Consider the following 25,784-nt stretch of genomic DNA (forward strand, 5'->3'; position numbering starts at 1 on the left):
ACTGGGTGGAGTGAAAAATAGCCCAATGGGACCACTGATAGGGATTGATCCCAGACCGACTGCACATCAAGTGAGCACTTTACCACTGGGCTACGTTCTGCCCCCCCAGGTGTCTTCGACTTCAAACTTTCATTTATACCCAGGGAGGGGGGTAACAACCACAAACATGACACATAGCCCATAGGCAAGCTCCTAATTGGTCATGCATTAAAACACTCAAAACAAACTTCAAACAGAAAATGCAAACTCCTTGAGATTTATTTTGTTTGAATATACATGCATTCTGTATGCATACAGTTTTATATATAATGTCTATATACATGAACAATGGCAATCGAGTAGTGAATTTCTTTCTATATACAGATATACTACTACATTCAATACCTAAATAGATTTCTACAAACAAATCAACTCTTTTCATATCAACAACAGCTTTTGATTAATTAAAACAATATTCATCATTTAAAAAAAGAAAACAAAAAAAAGGTGTTTTTGGTGACCTGACACTCATGAAAATCATCGACTTAATACAAATCTGGCTTACTACTACTACTACTACAAAGATGGGTTGTATTGCAACAACCATCTATTTTTTAAAAAATAATTGCCGAGGTGGTTTTGTACACTAGTAATTGAGAGTGACCAGCAGAATAATTTACCTAGCACTGGTTAACAAACTGAAATTATGAAATCATTCTTAGAAGAGACCAAAAAAAAAAAAAATCACATGCAAATAATTCACTGGAAATTTAACATCTGTCAGTTTTATTAGTCTGACTAAAATCCTAATTGTATTTTCCACTATCTTGAAGATGTCAGTTAACAAATCAATGTTATCCCACATCCTCGTGACCTTTCATTTGACCAATCAAATCACTGCTGTAATAAATCTGTCAGCAGCATAACACATTCATAAAGACAATTCACTTGGACAAGACATGTGACTCGTCACATTTTCAAAGCAGATTGGACTGTAATTTGGTAAGGAAAAAGATATTTGTTTAATGACACCTCAGTACATTTTGTAAGGAGGAAACCCGCTGCTGCCACACAGGTTACTCTTTCATGATTGGAGAGTAAGATCGGGTTTTAATCAGATTATATATTTGGTTTTTCAAAAAAAACTAAAACATCTGTTCACCTTTATCTCTACATTATATACAATTACAATCAAATATTCAGTCTCTTCTTATATACAAAATATACTTGTACACCTACAGCTAAATAGGTGGATAAATTCTTTGCACTCATTAACAGTATTATTACCAAACAAGAACAGTGTCAACACATTAAATATATTTCAGTCTACACCATAGTCGAGTGTAAATATTAAGTCACAAGTAGAAAAATTCATTTAGCATTACTAGAATTGTCAAAAACACACCTGCATAGATACAGAGCAACTTGGCACTTGTAGCAGTGATTACAAAATATATATCGATCCATCTGTGTAGTAAGGATTAAAAGTTAAAAATTCTATTTTGTACCAAAATTGTATTAGCATCAGTAAAATGTCTGATACAAACTTTGCATAATTTGTGGGTTTTTTTATGAACTTCATTGGGTGAAGACCATAACTACAGTGTGGAGTAAATATGGAGTAAATATATTAAAAATATGGAACAAATTATAAAACAAAATAACCCCAAATCCACTATTGGTGGGATATAACATTCAAGATTTTAAAATTCATTACACCTGCCCAAAGTTCAGCCAGGAAACGTTTTGCTAATGTTCGCAAACTATTTGATTGGCGATTTGGTTTACCGTTAAACACATAAACCAGTCTAGTGGACGTTTTTCCATTCGGTCTGGCTGAACACAGCTCAGCTGAAGAACTAAGTGCAAATAACTCTAGTAAAGTAAAGTGCCTTTATCTATCAATGGTTCAAGTACATCCATCCTGTGCCCAATCTCCAGCATGACCAGTGGCTGAGCATAGGACAGAAGGGTATTTAATTTACATGGCAAATTGGAATAATTTATAATGGGGAGAGGGAAAATTTCGAGTGATAACCAAAATAAATGGTATAAATTTTAATTAACAATCATTAGTTAGATGAAAACATTTTCATGGGCAATGCTAAAGAACCAATTGGTTCATTTACAAATTCCACCATTAATTAAAATACTGTTAATTCTAATTAATTTTAATTTTTTATTAAGTTATGCCCGATTAACATTACCTAGGATTGGAGTTTGGGAAGCACTGCAAATGGAATGTTTAACACCACCACAACAGTTTTAACCGAAGATTAGTCCTACTGGTTAGTAAAAGGGTTTTTTTACCACAGAAAGCATCCTACCAAGGATTGCATCTCAGGCAGTCTTCGCCCTGAAAGGCAAGTGGTCATTCCCCATCCACACTTGCAAGGTAAGTTTTAGGAGAGTGGCAAATTGATTGCAAAACATTTTTTTTTAATGCATTTGAAACTTCATGTGATTGCACACATAACACTCAGGGGTGTAGTAATTGAAAATATCGGACCAGAACTAACTAAAATGTACTATCCCGCCAGTATTTCTACCAGTCCACCAGCCCATAGATCAAAATATTATTGTTTAACAATATTATAATATACACTTCAAATGATAGATATAAATTTGACAAAATCATTAATAACACTTGGTTGGCCAAGTGAACAACATCACATGGCAAACGAAAAAAAAAGAAGGAAAATAGCAGGGCCAACTCTGGCACATTGCCAATTGCGAGTTTTAAAATAATTGGCAAAATCTATTTTAATTTGACAAAATATAGTAATAATTAATATTTTGTTAGAAAATAACTGGATTTCAATTTTTTTTAAAGTTTAATGAATAATTTGGCGAAATTTTCTGCTCACCCAGAGTTAGGCCCAATTAGCTGTAGGCAGGAATTTTGCTCTTTGTGAAGTCTTTATGATGAGACACAAGAACAAATAACAGTTTAATAATAAAATCTGATTTATAAAAAAATGTCTATAAAATTCTTGGAGGTGCTTCTATCACATAAACATGATTGCTGAAAGCTGAACAATAAAATCATCAGCTTTTGCATGCTGCTAAGAAAAACAAGAGAGAGAGAAAAAAGCCATAGCTATAAGCTGGACTCAAACATGATGCATGGATGGCTGTTTAACAACACATCAAGATGAATAAAGCAATACATGTCCCCTACCGAACCTAACGATTTTTCTTATCTCCTAAATTTAAGGGACATCCCTTTGTGAAAAGTGGGTAAATTGCCATGAAAGTCAAACCTGATCTCTAACAGTCCATTATAATGCTATAAACCAAATTTCAGCTCAATATATCAAGGCTGTCTGAAAAACATCTCACATCTCATATGTTCAAAGGCCATAACTCTGTCAAAAATAGTTAAATGACATTGAAAGTCAAACTTGATCTGTAACAGTACATGATAAAGCTATACACAAAATTTCAGCTCAGTATCTCAAGGCATTCTAAAACACCATCCGGAAAACTATATGTGGGAGAGACGGACGGACAGAAAGACAGACAAGACATGAAACCTATAGTCCCCTCTGGTTGGACTGGTAGGGGACTAATAATAAGCTACTGGGTGTCTGTAAATGAATGATTCAAAAGTAATGAAAAATTATGTCAAAAGTGAAGAAAAAAAAAGGGTTAACCTTGATCAGCTAGCTCTAGTTGGGTACAAAAGAACAAAATAGTTTGGGAATGGAAGCACATCACTACTATAATAAAAGCAGTAGTCGGCATCGCCACCCCATTGCCCGATATCAATATTTGACAAGAGTTCTTGCCCTTCATCAACCAAGAAGCTGACCTACTTTGAGTGCCCTATATGAAAACTTCCAGAATGTAAAGAAGGATATGTGTGATATAGCAGGAACGTTTTAAGAACATTGGCGAGTACCGTGGCAGTCAAATTATACTTTATACTCCATTCCCCATCCCATTATAAAAATTGCTTAAAAATAAACTAAAATTGCCAAAAGCACAAAATAGCGATATTTAACACAACTTCTCTGAAAACTGCGAGAATGATCATTTCGTTTGGGTGTTGTTCATGCAAATCTTGTTTTGCGTAACCCATTTTTCGATAGTGCAGTGACTTTAGGACATCATTTACATGGTCATGATGTGAAACACAAACTTTCAATTGTACAGAGACCTGTACAGAGCAAGGAATAACAAGATGCATAATTAAGAAATCAAAGGGATTAGCCAATCAAATGTTCCACATGCTTATATAATATACATTAATTAAAATCATTCTAAGTCACATAAAAGTGTAACTATGTTAATAAATAAAGATACGAGTCAGAAAACATTTCGCAATACAAGAAAAGCTACATTAAAAATTTACTTTAAAATATAAATGGCCTGAGAAAAAGGTTTTCATTACTAGCAACAAAAAAAAAGAAAAAAAAAAGTGTCTACACAATTGGTAATATTACAGTTCATGGCATGGGTGCAGCACACCTTACACCTTGGTGTCATAATGAGCTAGGATACATAAAATATATACACACACATTATGTCATCCATGTATAATATAATATACACCATATTTGTGTTACCACACACACAACACACCCACCCACCCACACACAGACACACATACCACACACACGTACATCACTGTCAATTCTTGGATCAAGCAAATCTAAAAAAAAACCCTAAGACTACATCATAATTAAACTGAGGGAACACAAATGTTAAAGAATGATGTGTTTTGAAATGTTTGTTAATGAAATTACACATTCTACACACTCATGTTATAACATCAGCACAGCTCTGCGCTCATTCTGAAATTGATTGAGAATAGCACTAAAAGCAAAGACCAGGATAAATTAAGTAATAATTTGAAATGTACAACTTTCAAAAACAATATACTCTTTGGCTGCAATGGACAATGGTGGAAATTGGCATTCTTCACAAATTAGATAACAAGAAAAACAAATATATATTATATAATGTTCATACATACATGCACATGTAATTTGCCGTGTGTTTAATCAATTACTATGTTTACCTTTTCCCTGTACAACTTTGTCAATAGAAGAAGAAGTCTGTTACATACTGTACAATTCTTTAAAATATATTTCCTTATAATCTGCAATCACAGTATTTACAAACACAAACCTGATATTAGAATCATCATAAGATGGCCCTTTCAAAGTAAATACCCAATAATGATAAATGCCAGCAAAAATCAAATTTTTCACAATGATGTACAGCAACAGCAATGACAGCCTTTATGAATTATGCAGGCTGCAACAAAGACCTGATGGTTAAATATACCTTTATATATTATTTTTTATTAATATGGGGATATAGCCTATCATATGACAAAATATGATTGAATGTATTTATATTTGTTGACTAGGCATATTTTATACGTTGATTTCAACATGCATATCGATTATGGGGATGTATGTTACAATAATGCAATAAAAATTAACCTATTTAGTTTAAAATCTAGCTTGTGTGACATGTCAAAGTTAGCCTATTATATGCTATTCTGTATCAAAATATACAGACTAGGCATATTGTACAACAGATGGTTTTAGAGATAATCCATGTTATAAATACAACCTTTTCATCCATTCTTGTGGGCATGTGGTTTAAATAAAATAATTGGTTACTGCCTTAAAATATCATCAAATCATTCTTGAAATTCAAACAAAATCCTAAATTTCAACCAATTTGCTCCCAGCATTTAGCATTGTATGCAGACAGGCTTTGGTTTCATTCCTTGAACTTTACTCTTTATAAATCACAAACTTAAATTTTGTTCACCCCATTTCCATGTGCGGTTGGAATCCTATCAAGCTGATTGTCCTTTAATAAATAAATATCTAAGCAGTGCATAATTTTCAGGCCAGTCCGTGAGCCTACTACTTGAAATACATTATGTTGGATTCTTTAACTTTTATAGCATATGCATCCAGTGGTCTCCTACAAAATGTCTTAATTCAACTCCTGCACTACCATGGAGATTAGTTTTTAATTCTTCATGACACTTATATATTTTTTTTTTAACCAAAATGTTTTTTCACTATAGACATTTTCTTATTTTGGAGGTTGCTAATGGTAATAATAATATATAATTAATAAAAAAAGAGAAGAAAAAAAGTGTCCTGCACTTATTGAAATGACAGAAAACACCCAGAAAATAAGAGCTAGTTTTCCAACATGCTATTTTGTGCTTTGATTCTTATCACAGAATTGGCTGAAAGGTTATGAGTGAAACCTGGCCTGGTGCTTATAAAACGTTTAGAATCTAGACTCAATACTCTAATAGGGTCTGAGACACTAATGTCATGACAATGCCATACATATTGTATGCATGTGATGTCATTAGAGATTGAGTCTGGACTCTAAAAAGTTTTATAAACATAGGCCCAGGAATAAACATTGTATAAGTGAAGGGGAGAAAAAGAACTTCAGTCATGTGACTGGAACAAGAAGAGAGGACTCATTGGAAGATTTTAGCCATCCCATTGGCTGTTGGGATGTTTGGACCAGTTGACTGTCATAGGGGGGAAATGCCATTTGTCTGAGATCAGGCTAAGTTCAGTTAATCACTGTACTGTACTAATCTGTCAATACACTGTTGGCTTGTGTATAACAAAACAAAAATGCACGATTATTAATAAAATACTTAAATCGATGACAATAATATGCATTTTTAAGTGTCATGTGGTATTTTATAATTGGTACATGATAGGGCTCGCAAGGTTTGTAGTCAGGCTCATTACCAACAGTGTCTTTATAGCAATTCTATTTGAACTACAAAACTTTAGGTTCAAGTCCAATGTCCTGAAGAAACATCTCAACTATCTGGGCTGTCTGTCAAGGACAGTGTCTTTCCTGGAATGATGCCATGGACTGAGCAAATAAATAGCATGTCACTATGTCCACAATGTAAAATTACATTAACGGCATGCAGTGCACCACTATGTGCACAATGTAAAATTACATTAACATACCCATTATGTTCACAATGTAAAATTACAGTAACAGCACGCTGCATACTGTCACGTCACGAAAGGGTTAACGGTTAGTTGTTAGTGAGAGAAATATCAGTGGAGCAGCCTTACTCCTTCCCATTTGCCATTAAAACACTCCTAAAGACAGTAACCAATTCATTTTTATATCTTTTTATTTTATACTATGGAATGAAATAAAGGCTCGCAGAAAGACTGACAGCAGAGAGTGAATGCAACCAAAACCTTTATCCACAGTATCAACAATTCAACCGTATTACTCACACTCAATCCCACCTTACTCGCACTCAATCCCACATTACTGGCATTCAATGGCAAATTACAGGCCTAATTTATGAAGCCTGTTGTTGTTTAAAACACAGGTGTTTAAGCCTCGTAAAAGTATGTAGTTACATGCGTGTAAGACATAAACAGGCTATGCAAATTCGGCCCCTACATCATTAAATTATATACAGACATTACTATGCTAGTAGTGAATTAAACTTGGTCTACCATATATCAAAGTGTTCCCATACTTGTTTCTCTCACTATATAAACGGGTTTTGCAGTGCCATTCTCAAATGTGTGTGACAGTGTTGTTGTTTTTAAAGCCTACACAACCCGTAAGCTGCTGAAACATCTAAACAAAGTCCATGTATTCTACGCCGAATACACACGTTCACATACAGGATCCTGGTTTCAAAACATACACTTATTATCTCTGTACGGGGTGCACGCTCTGAACTTCTTGATACACCAAGCCTGAAAAAAACAGAGAGAGAGAAGTATTCAATCCGTTGTTATACAGTGCAGTGTTTCCCCCCAAGGATTTTAGTTCAGAGGGTTGACAAAATAGTTGGATGTAAACTGAAAATGTTCTCCATAAAAATATTTCAAAATTCAGTTGCTTTGAGATATATTCTGGAGTACATATGGGTGTCATGTACACTTATAGAAATATATATTTTAAGATATATTTCAATAACTATGTTTATTATTATTATTGTTTGTCAAAACTTTGATGAACAATAATTTGAAAAGGAAGTATGGACTTGTTTGATTAAGCACAAGCAAATAATACATACTACTGAATTACTGATTGTCATTTAGTTTTGTTTGATGTACTGAAAGTGAAAATATCTGCAGAAGTTATCCAGGTAAAAGATACAGTTTCTTTACCTATAGTCCATCCCACAGGGAACAACTTTTTTCATACTATGGAATTTGCTACAAGTTATTTATTTTTCAGCCGACTGCATATAAAAATTATATATTTTTGCTATTTCCAAAACACTGTTACTTTTCTTTTTACGCAAACCAAACTGAAATTATTGACAAAAAATATTTTTGTTGGAGGATGGGACAGACTACAGATGTTCTGGATGTTTTGCAATCCAATTTTTAGAATTGTCTAAAACTCCATTAGCTATGGCTGCCTTTGTGTCTTTCCTCTCCAAGTGTTAAAATAAGTTTTAGATATCAAACAGACCTAGTTTAAAATTTTGTCATTAACTAAATCTTCCTTTCCTTGATTAACATACATATCATATCAACAATTCAGAAGGTAAACGAGAATAATCCATTAAAAATAGCCAAAACATTCTGAAGTGTCATGGTTCATGACGACGAAATTGAATTAAAGTTTGTTTTGTTTAACGACACCAGTAGAGCACATTGATTTATTAAGCATCAGATATTGGATGTCAAACATTTGGTCATTTTGACAAATAGTCTTAGAGAGGAAACCCGCTACTTTTTTTATTAGTAGCAAGGTATCTTTTATATGTACCATCCCACAGATAGGATAGCACATACCACAGCCTTTGATATACTAGTCGTGGTGCACTGACTGGAATGAAAAACGGGCCCACCAACAGGGATCAATCCCAGACCTACTGTGCATCAAGTGAGCACTTTACCACAGGATTATGTCCCGCCCACAAAATCTAATTATGCAATCAGATATCCAGTGCCTTAAATGAATACTCACGCTTCCATTCTGGAATAGTCAGATTTTGATCTTCGAAAGTCTGATCGAAGACCTCTGCCGTGGGTTCATCGGACGAATCTGCATATTGTCTTAAATACGGGTGAGCAAGAGCGGCAGTGGCATCAATGCGGGTGTCGGCATCCAAATCCAACATTTTCTCCAACAGATCAATGGCTGGAGAGGGAGAGAAAAGAAAAAGATGATCATTATAATAACATTTTTTTTAAAGGATACCGAGTGCAGAATACAAACTAGGAATGTCATATTAATTTTAAAATAAAAGCAGAAATAATCTATAAAATGAGAAATATTCTATAGCATATTGTATAGAGATATTATTCAACTTTTGAAATTAGATTCAGTCTTAGTGAAAATAAAAGAAGCTGAAATGAGACTAAAAAAACCTAAACAAAACAACGCATCCCTAACAAACATGAAATCAACAAATTTCTGTATTCTTTCAAATCAGATTGAGAGGGGAGATTTTTTGTTTTTAATTACAAGATACCCAGTGGTTAGTTGTAGAAAAGAAATTTTACTGCATGGAGCACCAAGATCAATGCAAATATGACCATTTTTGTTAACTCTTATCCATCCAGCTTTACAACCAGAAAATGTCATTACTGACCCATATCTTAGTGAGTCTTAATTACCCAAATAAAATTTACAGAAGAACTAAATATTAAACAAATTTAAAACCCTACGATCACGATCCATGACGTCATTGTTTATGACGCTTTTACAAAGTTTATTTTCACTTTCAATTGACGACAAGTAATCCCATCAATCATCTACTGCAGACTGTATCATCAGTTATTTTCAGTGAATACATCCTTTACAAATCTTCAACTTTCATTACATAATAATGCCCAACATGTTTTAAGAGAAGAATTTTACAAATAGAGAAGAAAAATCGAACCTACGTGCGTGTTAGTATTATGTCATCAATAAAGTTTTCACACAAATTTAGAAGAAAAAAAGTAGTTTTATTTTTGATATTGTAATAAGGTAAATACAGTCAACAAAACACATTCAACATGTTTGATTGTGATTCTACTATGTTTTAACATTCACAGAATCAAATGAGATCACTCCTGTTAAAATTTACAGCTGTGTTTATGAAGACCAGTCGTGTTTTGACTGCAAATGAGAATGGGTTTTTATGTTAGTTTTGCAAGTCAAGACTGAGAAGGAAAAGAGTTAATCTGTGGTTTATTTTCAAGAAAAAAAATGGTGTATCTTGCAATTACTGCTAGCAACACAAATAAATCAGTGTGTAATAGACAATGATACATAACATGCTTTTCTTCTTGGGAAAAACTGTGAATTATGCACTGGTATGCTTAACATACCAGTCCTTGCAATTCAGAAAATTGCCTTACCAAAAAAAAAAAATTTTCAACATTTGTATTTTAAATGCCTGTACTTGTATTTTTTCACAATAATTATGTGTTATTGTTTTTAGTTCAACATCGGTACCGTTCTAGCCAGTGCAACTGCTGTATCAAAGGCATGGGGAAGCTAAGATAATGCTTCATTAAAAACTACACATCTAGTCAAAACTGCTGAGAGAAACCACTTGATTTAATAATCATCGGCTATTGGATGTCAAACATTGGTAATTATGACATATAGTCTCAGAGATACGCACCATCCCATATACAGGATAGCACATACAACAGCCATTGATATAGCAGTTGTGATACACTGGCTGGAATGAGAAATAGTCCAACGGGCCCACCGATGGGGATCAAGCCTAGACCGACCTGGCTGGTGAGAAGACAGCCTCTATTAAATAGCAAACTGTCTATACAGGCCTCATTTTGGTAATCGCTGGGCACTTAGGACATGTTAAGACTGTATTTGTAACAAATAAAGCAAACACAACTCACCTAATGGACTAGCTCCTATAAACACTTCTGAAAAGTTTTTTTTCTTCCACTTTGGTAAAGATTCAATGAAATTCCTTGCCTAAAAATATTTAAAAAGCACCAAACATTATAGTACTATATTAATGACATTACCCAATTAAATTTTTTTGTTTATTTTAAATTTTTGCACTCTTGAGTTGCCATTTGCTTCCATATAAATCATAGTATATAAATGTTTGCTAAAAAACATTTATCAAGTCTATCATATTTGAAAAATCAAGGGTTATCATATTTTTAAAGGGTTTTATTTTTCATAGGAGCAACTGTTTTTCAGACACTCCCTAGCAGCCTGTGTGATGAGGCATGGTTGCAAATACAACCTTTAAAAACAATAACATCTATCATTTACTACTATTAAACGTATGAGCATGAATACTGTTATGTTAATATACAATGCTCTCGTACATGTATACATGCATTCTATACTGATGAAAAGAAATAAGGTAACACATAGTACTGTAGATCAAATTTAATTCACAACTACCTATACCATACAAAATACACTGGTGTAATGTGGGATTAAATGTCAGTAAGTACGGCCATGTTGCCGACACTGTGGATGATGTTTCTGGTGGATATCACCATTTGCTGTTACTTCTTACATCATCACTTATTTCTTTCAATCAATATATATACTCTTCAAAAAAAAAAAGTATGGGAACCTGAAATATTAAAACATACGTTTTGACCACAGACATTCTAGCAAAGAATGTCCTTCAAGATCTTTGGTGGTCATAAAACCTACTGTAATACTGAATTACCGGTTGTAATGTTTGCCCAATTAATTCATTATCATCATATAACCATTCTTCACAGCTAATATACCTTACAATTTTGGCAACTGTAAATTCTTATTAGAGTTCCCCTAATTTTTTTGAAGAGTATATATATATGAACAGCTACCAATAATATACACAGATCTGTGTTTAAATCACTCCGTAGTTAAAACCCTATGTCTCAATCATGACAATTTGGCTGCTGTAAACCAGCAACAACCATTCTGTTGAATGTTGACTATTTACAAGACAAATATTTCCAGCAACATGATAATTTAGTTCTTTGTTTAATGACTCCACTAGAGCACATCGATTAATTAATCATCGGCTATTGGATGTCAAACATTTGGTAATTTGGACACAATCTTAGTGAGGAAACCCATTACATGTTTCCATTACTACCAAGGGATCTTTTTATATGTACTACCTCACAGGCAAGATGGCACATACCACAGCCTTTGATATACCAGTCATGGTGCACTGGCTGGAATGATTGTGCATCAAGCAAGCACTTTACCACTGGGCTATGTCTTGTCCGCAACATGATAAAGTTACTCACGTCATTGCTTGTTATCTTTTTAAGTAAAGCTTCTCCAGGCGTGCCCACTAAAGACAAAATCTTGGTAAGTTGATCAATGTCTGATGGAAGTCAGGAAAACAAAGATAGTCAAAACAGTTTACCTGTAATCGGCTTTCAATTGGTTTGGGATTAATCTACTGTATGTGGTTGAAAATGGAATGGGTTTGAAAAGCTTACAAGTCTCTGGCATACGCCATTCTTTTCAACTAGCAGCATTCAACCCTTTCATCTTCATCTAAGTTAAAAGTTTGTTCTGTTTAATGACACCACTAGAGTACATTGATTCATTAATCATCGACCATTAGATGTCAAACATTTGGTAATTCTAACACAGTCTTAGAGAGGAAACTCACTCCATCACCTAAGGGGCCGTCCATAATTTTCAACATTTTCATGAACGTACGTGGTGGTGGGGTGGGGGTGGGTTAAGGGGCCAGTGTACGCTTTTTTTCAAAAAGAAAAATGTCGATCAACATTTTTTATTTGGGGATGTACACTTTTTTTTGGGGGGGGGGGGGGGGGTCAAAAGCGTACGGTTTGTACATTCATCAAGTCAAACAAGTTTAAAGCTGAACAGCACATTAATGCAAGACAATTTGGAATATATGCTGAAAGAAGGAAGGAAGGAAATGTTTTATTTAACGACACACTCAACACATTTTATTTACGGTTATATGATGTCATACATATGGTTAGGGACCACACAGATATTGAGAAAGGAAACCCACTGTCGCCACTTTTCGATTAGCAGCAAGGGATCTTTTATATATACACCATCCCGCAGACATGGTAGTACATATCATGGCCTTTGATATGCCAGTCGTGGTGCACTGGTTGGAACGAGAAATAGCACAATGGGCCCACCGACGGAGATCGATCCCAGACTGACCGTGCATCGAGCGAACGCTTTACCACTGGGCTACGTCCTGCCCTCTGAAAGAATGATAGCTTATCATCCGAGCAGGAACAATCACCCTGGATGCCAATGGTAAATACTGCTATTAAGTACTGTTGCAAGATATCGTGTATGTTTAAAAAGTTTACTTTGTTTAACAACATCACTCGAGCACATTGATCTTTTATATGTACCTTTCCACAGACAGGATAGCACATACAACAGCCGTTGATATACCAGTTATGGTGCACTGGCTAGAATGAGAATTAGCACAATGAGCCACCTGACGGGGACCGATCCTAGACTGACCAAGCATCAAGTGAGCACTTTACCAATGGGTTATGTCCCACCCCAGACTTTCAGAAAGGCATTCTCATAATCATGCATATTATAATTATAATTTTAAAGTTATAATTGTTGAAAAGGATACGATCTGTGCCTGGGAAAAGTGGCCGTCCAGTGAGCATTTCAGCCATTATACATCCAACAGACCAAATGTCAACTGAAATAATAAGATTTTAAAATAACAGACTAAAAGACTAAAATTTCTATCCCACAAAATTTTTACTTTGGTAAACAACTGTGGCAGATTTATTTTTGAAATGCTGGTAATCAAGCTAGTTCTGAAAACACTGAGATTTATTCTGAATATAAAACAAAATTCTTAACAATTGGTTAATTACATTTTATCTACCTAAAATGTTTTTTAAAAATCACATAAACTAGATTTTTGTCAATAAATGAGTATATTTTGAATTATATATAAATATGTTATTTAATCATTAAGACAACATAAAATATTTGTAGCTAGCAGTTTTTCTTAATATAAAATTAAATATTTTCGTATAAAATTCTAGGTCAATTTGTCAATTTTGGCAAATCCAGTATGTTACTGATTAATCTGATGGTTGCAGTAGATCCAAAGACACTTTATGTAAAATAGAAGAGGTACATACCTCAAAAACTAAAGTGTTTAAAAGCCAGATATTTACCATTGTAGTTATATCTCATCCAGCTCAGCATAATTTCTGGGGCGCGAAACCAGCGTGTTGCGACATATCCTGTCATCTCATCATCTGCATGACGTGCAAGACCAAAATCCAGAATCTACAAAAATAGTAAAATAATTTATTAAACATATAATGTAAGAATAAGAATTGCAACAAATCAATGACCATAACCTCGTTTCAGAATCAGATCACAAACACAGGAAGCCAGGTGCATGCTGGAAAGGAGCGGGGGGACAGGGGGTTCGGGCATGCACCCCCTAGAAACATCACCCACCTGCTTTGACCCCTACTTGCATAAATTCCTGCATGTGCCTGGAAGCATCAATAAACTATAATGAAAGATTATATATCATGGTTGACCTTGCTAGTCTCTATCTAATGTGATAAAAGAAAGGAAAGGAATGTGTAACAAGGCTTTATAAAAAGTTTAGGTTTTTTTTTAATAACGAAAGAGCAGATTAATTTATTCATCATTATCTATTGGATGTCAAACACTTCGTAATTCTGACAGTTTTAGAAGAAACCTGTTACATTGTTCCATTAGTAGCAAGGGATCTTTTACATGCACTTCCCCACAGAAAGAACAGCACACACCACAGTCTTTGATATACCAGTTGTGGTGCACTGGTTAGGGTGGGTAAAAACCAATCAAATAGGTTCACTGAGGTGATTTGATCCTTCGATGCAAGGACCTCAAGAATGCGCCCTACTGACGGATCTAGATCACGCCCCAAGCCTTTGTAAACTTGGCCCAGTGTTTACCTTCAATTCACAATCTTCATTGACAGCAATGTTACTTGGCTTCAAATCCTGAAAAGAAAAAAGATTATAAAACATTCCCACCACAATAACCAGTACAACACAACAGTCCATGAATGGAGCAAGGTAGGACTCGAGAAATAAAACTACCAATTTGAACCAATCAAAATTAGCTCTACTATTACATGTGGATCTAACAGCAGCCTGTTGGAGCTCATGTCCAGTTGACCTTTCATTCGACCAATCAAAACCTTACTTGCAAAATCATGCCAGTGATTTGAAAACATTCGGGATTATGCCGAGGGTAAACGAAATGATTCGGGTGAATTACGAAGAATGCCAGAAACTAATTTCAATATAAAATTCGTTTCAAGACGAAAAAATCCAAACTGTGATGGTATAGCCATAAAATCTGTTTATACTGGTACAATCCAGAGTTTCTTACTGCACTTTCCCCCCTGTTTTTTCAATGTTGTAATAAACCAACAAGTTCACCTATTGCATAAAGTCTCGCCTGATATTTTTAGAATTTGTATGCTCCTGAATAACGCTATATAAAAGGCGAAGTGTAACTGGTCGATATTTAAATTGTTATTTATAGATGAAATGTCACCTGGACATGGGAGTCCACGCAATGCTGTTAGATCTACTGGTGAGGAATTTGAACATACCATGTCTTTGAATCGGTGGAAGAAAAGAAAACAAATGAATTTGTTTTTTAAAATAACACTTCAACAGATGTAAATTATGGCTACCGAGTCTCTTAACACAGTAATTTGGTGTAGAAAATTAGAAAGCAATCTTACTGCAATCACATAAGATAGACCTAAGATCAAACATTTGTTTTGTTTCGTAACACCACTAGAGCACACTGATTTATTAACATTTGAGAATTTTCACATAGTGTTAGAGGAAACCCATTACATTTGTTCCAGGATCAGTAATGGATCTTTTATGTGCACTTCCCTAGAGACAGGACAGCAACTATCAGTTTTTAATACACCAGTTGTAGTGCACTGGTTGGAATGGAAAACAAATCTAATGAGTCCACCGATGGTGATTACCATTACCACCCATCATACCTCAACTGCTGGCTCTACTACTGACCAAACCAAATAAATTAATGAATGGACATTGAACGACACCCCAGCACAAAACTAGAAATCAGCTATTGAGTGTCAAACAAGGTGAGTACATCAATATGTCAAACCAACAAATGCAATAATATAAAAAATAATATAGCACTGGCCAATGAGTAAGTTTGTTTTGTTCAATGACACCACTAGAGCCCAATGATTTATTAACAATCAACCAATGCATGTCCAACATTTGGTGATTGTGACATGTAGTCTTCAAAGCAATCACGCTACATTTTTACCATTAGTAGTAAGAGATCTTTATTTAATTTCCACGTTCCCCCCAGACAGGATAGCACATACCATGACCTTTGATAGAAGCCATGAGGCACTGGATGAGACAGGACAAAACCCAATCAAAGAATGGTTCATTGAGGGTATTCAATCCTTTGACCAAAGTACATCCCATCCTTTAGCAATTAAAAAACTGAAAGATGATATTGAATAGATTGGAAATCAGTATGTTAATTCTTCAACAAAACCCAGTTGCTCAGATATAACCTTGAAACCCACATACTCACTCGGTGTATGATGCCAGCTGAGTGTATGTACTGAAACAAGAACAAAAGTAGATTACAGCACAAAGGTTAATTTAATGTACATTTGAGTTAACAAAATAAACTGAAGAACATGACATAATAAAGCTGTTCAGTTAAGTTCTGAAATTATTCAGTGTAACTACAAACACAAACACACACATATTTTTTAACAACCTAAGATGAACAAAATATTCATGAATCTGAAGGAGTCATTATTCAGATGGATAGATTAATAAAAAATGGCTACTTGAAAAACATTTTCTCACTTTGTCAAATACTAAATGTTGTTGCAATATTCTATAAAAAAGAAATTAGCAACTGGCTAATTTGACAGCTGATGAAGTTAAAAGTTTGTTTTGTTGAACGACACCACTAGAGCACATTGATTTATTAATCACTGGCTAATGGATGTCAAACATTTGGTAATTTTGCCATATAGTCTAAGAAAGGAAACCTGCTACATTTTTTCATTAGTAGGAAGGGATTTGTTATATGCATCATCCCATAGACAGAATAGCATCTACCACGGCCTTTGATATGCAAGTTGTGGCACACTAGCTGGAGTGAGAAATAGCCCACCAATGAGGATCGATCCCAGACGGACTGCACATCAAGAGAGCGTTTAACCACTGAGCTACATGCCAACCCAAAGACAAGATATTAATCATGCTTGATAAATGCAGTTTGCAAGAACAGTTAAGGTATAAATTTCTTACCTTGAGCCCTCGGAGAATTTGATAGATAAGAAACTGTACATGGTCGTCACTTAGTTTCTGTGTTTTCAGGATGTTGTTGAGGTCTGCCCCCATCAGATGCGTAACCAGATACCTAAGAAAAGGTAAATACAACAATGATAAATAATCAAGACATCTGTACCTAGCTAGTGAAGGCTTAACTACAAGTATGGCTAACCAAATTGATCATTACAGTAAGTCATATTGACAATACCATTTTTACATGTCACAATCACCAAATGTTGGACATGCAATGGCTGATTATTAATAAATCATTGGGCTCTAGTGGTGTCATTGAACAAAACAAACTTACTCATTCCATGATTTCTGTGGAACTTGAAAATACTCATTCAACATTCTAGCCATTTAAGAAAATAATTTTGACATGAAGTTATCAAGATATTGTCTGAAAATGATTACATTTTAGGTGTGAGAGAATACAAAATAAGATCTTACACATCATTAAAATCCTCAAAGGTTGTTGTCGGTGTAAAAACATCCAGCAATCCGATCATCTGCAAAACAAAGTAGAAAGGATAATATAGGCCTTGAGTCTACATCAGTACACAATAATGAACAATATAGGCCTTGAGTCTACATCGGTACACAATAATAGATAATATAGGCCTTGAGTCTACATCGGTACACAATAATGGATAATATAGGCCTTGAGTCTACATCAGTACACAAGAATGGATAAAACATGCATCAAGTCTACATCAGTACACAAAAATGGATAATATAGGCCTTGAGGCTACATACACGTACATGTAAGAATGGATAATATAGGCCTTGAGTCTACATCAGTACACAAGAATGGACAATATAGCCCTTGAGTCTACAACGATACATATACATACATGTAAGAATGAATAATATAGGCCTCAAGTCTACATCAGTACACAAGAATGGACAATATATGCCTTGAGTCTACATTGTTACATACATACATGTACATGTAAGAATGGATAATATAAGCCTCTTCATGATAGAAAGTGTAGTATTTCTGCACTTTTCTTTTATTACAGAGTTTGACAAATTCGCTAGCCCGACACCTGGGGCTAGTGACTTTAAAAACAAAACAAAAACCCTGCTAGCTCACGATGTTTTTCCTCCACCAACGTACATTTGATAAAAGTTATTCTGACATCATATTGGTCATCACATAATGTAAACAAATCAGTAAGTATATATTATATATTAAACTTGAACTAGATTTTTACATCGTCAATTACAACAATACACAGTTTTCTTTTCACTTTTAAAGTTTCATGGACAGGAAACAACCTTCATAAAATGTGCATTTTGATTGGTTGTACAAGTCACGTGGTTGTAAAATCTTGCACATGTCAACAAGGTAACAAATGTGTGAATTGTCAGTCCTAATTAATTAACAGGCTAGTATAACTGAAGTACAACCCCAGACATGTTTAGAACTACTGTGTTTGTCTTATTTATCTATTGTTTTCTAATTTAATGCCTCGCTTACTTGTGATAGGGATGTTGGCAAACAGGGAACATGATAACAGGGTTGGCTTGACCTGTTTAATGTGTGTAGCAGTTTGGATAATGTTTCACATCTGTACAAGATAATATTTTTTTGTCATTTTTGTTTACCATTAGTAGTAAGGTATCTTTATTACCACGTTCCCAGACAGAACAGCACATACAATGACCTTTGATAGGAGCCATGTGGCACATGCTAATTTCAAAGGAGAGAGAAATGTGAACTAATAACTTTAATGTCCCGTATAAAAATAAACCAAAGACCCCAGAAAGAAATTTCTATCTAATTATTAATATGGAATAAAAATTTACATTTTCATGGCACATATGCTTCAGCATTCTTAATTCCCTGTATGTTCTCTTCGCATGAATAGCAGTCTGAAATGGCCGAGCCAACTTCTTAATGGCCACCTTCATATTTCTCTGTGTGTCCAATGCAGAACTGAAATAAACGTTAGTAACAAAGTAAAGTTTGTTTTATTTAACGATGCCACTAGAGCACATTGATTTTTTTATCTTATCATCGGCTATTGGACGTCAAATATATGGTCATTCGGACAGTTTTTTTTAGAGGAAACCCTCTGTCGCCACATAGGCTACTCTTTTACGACAAGCAGCAAGGGATCTTTTATTTGTGCTTCCCACAAGCAGGATAGCACAAACCATGGCCTTTGTTGAACCAGTTATGGATCACTGGTCAGTGCAAGTGGTTTACACCTACCCATTGAGCCTTGCAGAGCACTCACTCAGGGTTTGGAGTCGGTATCTGGATTAAAAATCCCATGCCTCGACTGGGATCCGAACCCAGTATCTACCAGCCTGTAGACCGATGGCCTAACCACGACGCCACCAAGGCCGGTTTGTTAGTAACAAAAACACATGATTAAATACATTTGGTAAAATAATTTTTTGTAATAATTGATATTTTGTTTAAAAAATAAAGTTGCTGATATTTTTTTCATTTAATTGATAATTTGGCAAAATGTTCTGCTCACCCAGAGCTAGCCCTGACATTCTTCACTGTGCAGGACTAACTGTCACTTGCCAAATAAACCAGTTGTGAATTTTAAGAACAATTGGCAAATTTTATTTCAATCTGGCAAAACAAATGTGTAATAATTGATATTTTGTTGGAAAATAGCAATAGGTTTAGCATTGCTTAGATAATTTAGATAGCCCCACTATGGGTGAGTACCTTGATCAAGGAAAAGACAGTATAGGAGAAGCCACGGTGACGTCACATGTTTTGATCACGTGGTACCGCGTGAGCGCTGGTAGGCAAGAAACCAGTTGACAATACTGGCATTAGTAGTAATGAACAATCGAATGTTTTTCCGTCAATTAAATCAGTATAGACTAGTTTTGATGAATGGTATTTTGTCATGGTAATTTCATACGTTGTTGTTAGATGCACAAGTCACTGTAATAAGGATTATGAAATTAGTTTCATCAAATACAGTGGAAGCGAAACGTTGAACAGTTAAAGCTGACAACAATCAACTTTGCCCATCCCACAACGGAGATCGTCATTTTATACAAGGTTTGTTGTATGTTATTCATTCGTAATACTAATACACGTCAGTATTTATTGAAATGAAAATTGAAAAGATAATAAAATAAAAAAAAATAATAATAAAAGCCCCCACCAAACTGTGATATGGAAACAAAGATACCATGTGAACAGTAGGCCTACCCATTCAATCGACAAACAACGTTTTATGTAACTTTTTGTTTGTATTGACAGATCCATTATAGTGGGTAAAACAAAAATCTGAATATATTTTATATTGTATTATGCCATAAAATATGTAGGTGGCTGGAGTATTTATATTTTTTATTAAATAACAGGGAGCTGTGTGTGTGTGCGTGCGTGTGTGTGTGCAATCAAGCATATATATATTGTTTCATATGAAAATGGTTCTGAAATATTTCCATTTATTAATTATATTATATGTCAATTATAATGTTTTACTTTTTTTTTATTGAAGAAGTGATCCACAGGTGTATTTGTGTAATGTGTAAGTTGATTTTTTAATAATAAAATAAAAGGTATAAACATTTCAGGGTGGGATATCAGATGTATTAAATCATTTGTTTGGGATTAAAAATAAATAAATACTAATAATAAAACTGGATATTGATCCACAAGTTGGTGATAGCCACCATATTTTATTAAAAACATAAATTATGTTACATGCATTTATTATATAAGTTATCTGAATTTGTTTGCAGCAAATAAAGAAAGAAAAGGGGAGCTGATTGTATTTATAAGTATTATTGTCATCAGTGACAGATGTCAATATGTCTTCACAAATACATTTATGTGTATTCAAATATTTCAATAATATTCAATATAAAACTTTCATACTTATATATCATAGAAATTTACCAATTTTCTTATTTTTTTCTAGGTATCAGTGATCCCTGTTTGTGGACAAAAAGAGAACCGGCAACTCTAGGATGAAAAATGGGCCTTTCACGATGAATTAAGGGCGTTCAAGTTTTAGGGTGAATTAAGGGATGCTAAGGAGAACACTGGTATTAGATTCAGCGATTCTTTTCTACAGTATCTCATGTTTCTGTGCATACGAAGGATACCAGAACCTTTTTCACTGACTTTCCAAACTACCATATGCAATATTATTGGGGCTATTCAGTATGTGATGATGACATTGATAACACTTGGATTTAATCTTTTTTTACCAGGATCTCTATTTTCTAATAAAAACAGACTTTACAAAATCAATAAAATTATATCGAGAAACAATAGACAACACATATTTATTATTTTCTTTTTCTATTATCATTATAAACCAATGATCAAATGATATTTGCATTGTGTTAATGTGTGTCTTACATTAAAACATTGTATTGTTACCATTTACAGTAATTTGTTGTTTTAACTGGTTTATTAATCAGGTTGAAAGTGATAGCCTTTGAAACTGTGCCTCTTGTCAAAGGTAACTGACACTGTTTTAGATTTGAAAGGAAGGAATCTTTTATTTAACAATGCACTCAAGTCATTTTAATTACGGATATATAGAGTCGGACATGTTTAGGGATCACACAGATAATATTAGGGAGGAAACCTGCTGCTGTCACACAATGGATTACTCTTTCCGATTAACAATAAGGGACCTTTTATATGCATCAGCCCACAGACAGGATAATAAATAGTGTAGCCTTTGTTACACCAGTTGTAGAGCACTGGCTGGAATGAGAAACAGCCCTATAGGACCACCAACAGGAATCAATCCTAGATCGACTGCGTATTAAACTATGTCCTGGCCTGCATGGGATTAGGCAATTAAAATATTAATGGCAATTTTTATGTATATATATATATATATATAATATAATGCTACAAAATGTTCTGAAGATGGAACCACAAAGGTGAGGGACCAAGTAAATTTGAGATGTATCCGGTTTAAAAGGCTAAGTTCTGTACTAATATTTAAAAAGGGACGCTGTAGCTAGAGGGAGCAATGTATGTGTGGTCATGGAACATGTATGGAAACTAAATTTAGGTTCCTCCATTTTAATACAATGTGTTAATATGTATCCGATATCAGCAAGTTTAAGGAATAAAAAAGGACTTGATAAAATTAATAGTTTTAAAGTTTTTGTAAAGTTTTCTAATAAGATACTTGCTTAAATTTATTGTTGATGAAAAGCCTTACAAATGAACCAGTAGACAAGTCTGATGTGTTATATATATATATAACTACTGTCTATATATTGTCTACTGGTTGTTCATTTGTAACAAATGTTCATATATATATATGTGTGTGTGTGTGTGTGTGTGTGTGTGTGTGTGTGTGTGTGTGTGTGTGTGTGTGTGTGTGTGTGTATGTGTATCTATATGTACATATATATGTATATAGGCCTACTCGTTTTATTTTATTATTTTTATTTGTGTGTGCGCACGCTCGTTTGTAATGCTTTACTTGAAATATGGACCAGATGCTTTAAAAATACATGGACTAAAAATATTTATTCAGGTGAAAAGAAAAAGAAAAAAAAGGAAGTTTGCTATAGTTTTGAACTCGGTCAATCGTCAAATTTTATGGGTGGAAAGAGTACATGTATCTCCTCCATACAGGAGCTATGTAGAATAGCGTTCCCGTGCTACAAGCGGTAATTTAAGCACGTGTTGGCCATTCTTTGCTATTCACGCTACGCTAGTTCGCTTTGTTACTAATGGCCATTATGATAGACTTCTGCCTACCAGATGCGCGCGCATGCCGATACGTGACGTCACTTCCCTAAACACATGGCTTCTCCTATATTGATATAAAAAGGGAAGGAAGGAATATTTTATTTAATGACACACCACTCAACACACTTTAATTACAAGACTTTATATGGTATCTGATAGATACATGTACGTATATATATGGATAAGGACCACACAGATAATGAGAGGAAACCTACTGATGTCACACAATGGGCTACTGTTTCTGATTAGTAGCATGTGGTCTTTTATATGCAGCGTCCACAGCCAGGATAGTACATATCACAGCCTTCATTACACCAGTCGTATACCAATGGGCCCACCGGTGAGGATCGATCGTAGACTGACCATGCATCAGGTGTTTGCTTTACTACTGTGCTATGTCTTGTTCCTTAATATAAAGAGAGAAACTCACCGTAACCCCAACCTTAAAACCCAAAAGCCTCATGTGTGGGGCGAAACTGGGCAACTACCAGTCCGATGAGCGATCTCGCTTTTTATGTCGGAACAATAAGACAGAAACAGAGCTGATCAAAGGTCAGAACATCATAGAACTGGCTTATTTATGTTGAAAGTACATTGCCAGTGTCTTTTGAATAGATAGTTCTGTAATGTGTGTATTAGTGATTAATATGTGAACAATTTGTTATCAGGGAACTCGAAAATGATCGATTTCATAGGATTGTTGTTGTATTAGAGCAGGAATCTTTTACTATTGTTTGGTAGGCACAGATTGCAGTTTTGATACAATTTATTCTTTGACAGTAACAGTGTTCGAGATTAAAATTTTGGGGCAGTATCCCAGTTGGATACTAACATTTCAAATTCTGGTATCGAACCTGAGAATTTAGTATTATATGGTATCCCGGTGGGATACTGGGTTCTTGAAGTCTGGTTTCCAAAATTAAATTCTGATATCCCCGGGATATCGGGATACTGTTAATCTCGAACACTGAGTAATGAGAGCATCATAACTGTCCAAATGTCCATCTTGCTCTCTTACAGTTGGCGTACTCTGGTTATTATTCATACAGTGCTTTATAAATATAAAACACAGGTAAAGCAGGATGTATGTTTATTTTGTTGCAGGAATCTAATAGAAGTCTAGTTAGGAATGAAAACTCTGAATAGTCTCTTTTAACGTGTCCTTCGTACGATACACCTTGTTATAAAATTATCTGCCCCTGCTATCAATCATGTGTTGCTATTTGTCGGGTGTACGACGTGGGATACGGAACGTTGATATATTGGCCTATTCCTCTACACATTCAGCTCGATTCGTTGATGTACTTACCAAACCTGTCCATAAGCCCCAACACCAACAGGTGTGAGCATCTGATATCGCTGCGGAACTTCCCATACAGTTTTGTTCAACTCAATGCGATAAAATCCCTCCTTCATTAGGACAGACATTTTTAACACTTTATGCCATAAAAATCACAGATAAGCTTTTGGAGAGAAGCCTAATTACGCCTTCTTTGTATCAAAAAGGTCTTAATGCTGCAGCGTTAAGTGTTTTGCAAAGTAAATGAACTAGCTGGAACTCGAAGAAGCAGTAAAGTTTTCACTCTTTCAAGCAAATCGTCCCTGTTTCCGGATTATGACGCACTGGCGGATGTGCATGGGAGTGGTTTTGAAGGTCATTCGGCAGCATTCGGGATTGTTCGTGACGCATGTAAACCACCTCGGCAGTTTGTGTCGGAAATTTTGGGGATTTCCCAAATAAATACGGCTGATAATCTACTCACGCTTATATCGTTATAATACGTTTTATTTTAGATCGGTTGTGCAAATTAAAGAAGAGCAAATGAAGGGGAATAAAATCAGGCGCGTGCCATGGCGTAGCCAGGATTTATGTTGGGGGTGGGGGGCAATCTACATAGGCCAAAAAAGAAAAAGAAGAGTTGGTAATCGTCCTTTTGATCACACAAATCAGGGTGGGGAGGTTTTTATTTAAAAAAAAATTCTGTGATATATGTATGTATGTATGTATCTGTGTGTGTGTGTGTGTGTGCATGTATGTATGTATGTATGTCTCTCTCTCTCTCTGTGTGTGTGTGTGTGTGTGTGTGTGTGTGTGTGTGTGTGTGTGTGTGCGCGCGCGCGCGCGCGTGTGTGTGTGTGTGTGTGTGAGAGAGTGAGTGTGCACGTCCCCAGCACTTTTTAGCACCTTCTTACGCCCCTGATGAGCAGTGGCTTATAGATTCAAAACGACACTGGTCTCCAAACTAAATTAAGCTGTACAGTGTATGACAAAATCCCTGGATGATTTCAATTTTCCAAATAACGCCACATCAATCTGGCACAGAAGTTGTTCCATCAGGGTTTATGATGTTCAGGGACTCCCGAGGGTATTCAAACACTTTTATGGTAGACATTTGGAGGTTAGTCCAACAAGGCTATATCTACTGGATCTCTGACCAAACATTATGGATGATGCTAATTTATATTTTAAACTTATGGATGCTTTTTCATCTCTTTGATGAAAGTATTGCACATTTATTGTTATTATTTATCGCTTGAAATGAAGTTACAGACCTGACAGCTGTGATGGAAGTACTCATGGCGGGTGCCACCTGTGAGGCAAGATAGGTTCACCTTTCGCGAACACCTAATATCATCACTTTTATGACAGTGATGCACGAGCTGTACTTATTCCAATGAGCTCTGTCCGGTGCTACTTTTAATTTAGAAAACTTGTCTGGGAATGGTAGTCCTCTTTGTGGCGATGC

At 35.0% G+C, this 25,784-nt stretch overlaps 1 protein-coding gene across 2 annotated transcripts; it reads right to left on the minus strand.

The window, feature by feature from the left end:
* Positions 1–235: 235 nt before the first annotated feature.
* LOC121369194 (mitogen-activated protein kinase 14A-like) lies at positions 236–24,652 on the minus strand. 2 transcript variants are annotated; one of them, XM_041494112.1, is made up of 12 exons: positions 24,347–24,652; positions 19,131–19,260; positions 17,769–17,827; positions 17,295–17,406; positions 16,561–16,590; positions 14,907–14,954; positions 14,127–14,241; positions 13,565–13,636; positions 12,219–12,298; positions 10,845–10,923; positions 8,953–9,126; positions 236–7,724 (listed from the first exon to the last, which is right to left on the minus strand). In XM_041494112.1, exons 1-12 carry the CDS (start codon positions 24,463–24,465, stop codon positions 7,678–7,680), a joined length of 1,065 nt encoding a protein of 354 aa, XP_041350046.1. In that variant the 5' UTR covers positions 24,466–24,652; the 3' UTR covers positions 236–7,677. The 2 variants fall into 2 exon arrangements, with proteins under 2 accessions (XP_041350046.1, XP_041350047.1); XM_041494113.1 differs by lacking the exon at positions 24,347–24,652 and adding an exon at positions 23,253–23,382.
* Positions 24,653–25,784: the final 1,132 nt, after the last annotated feature.

This window comes from Gigantopelta aegis, chromosome 3, assembly GCF_016097555.1.
Source record: "Gigantopelta aegis isolate Gae_Host chromosome 3, Gae_host_genome, whole genome shotgun sequence".
Taxonomy (NCBI): Eukaryota; Metazoa; Mollusca; class Gastropoda; order Neomphalida; family Peltospiridae; genus Gigantopelta; species Gigantopelta aegis.

Bases quoted from the DNA above. Each gene is read 5' to 3' on its own strand.
- LOC121369194 (XM_041494112.1), bottom strand. From the start codon at position 24,465: ATGTCTGTCCTAATGAAGGAGGGATTTTATCGCATTGAGTTGAACAAA. The intron at 10,924-12,218 runs GTGAGTAACTTT...AAATATTTTTAG, and splicing joins AAAAGATAACAAGCAATGAC to GCAAGGAATTTCATTGAATC. The intron at 9,127-10,844 runs GTGAGTTGTGTT...CTCCCTCTCCAG, and splicing joins TATAGGAGCTAGTCCATTAG to CCATTGATCTGTTGGAGAAA.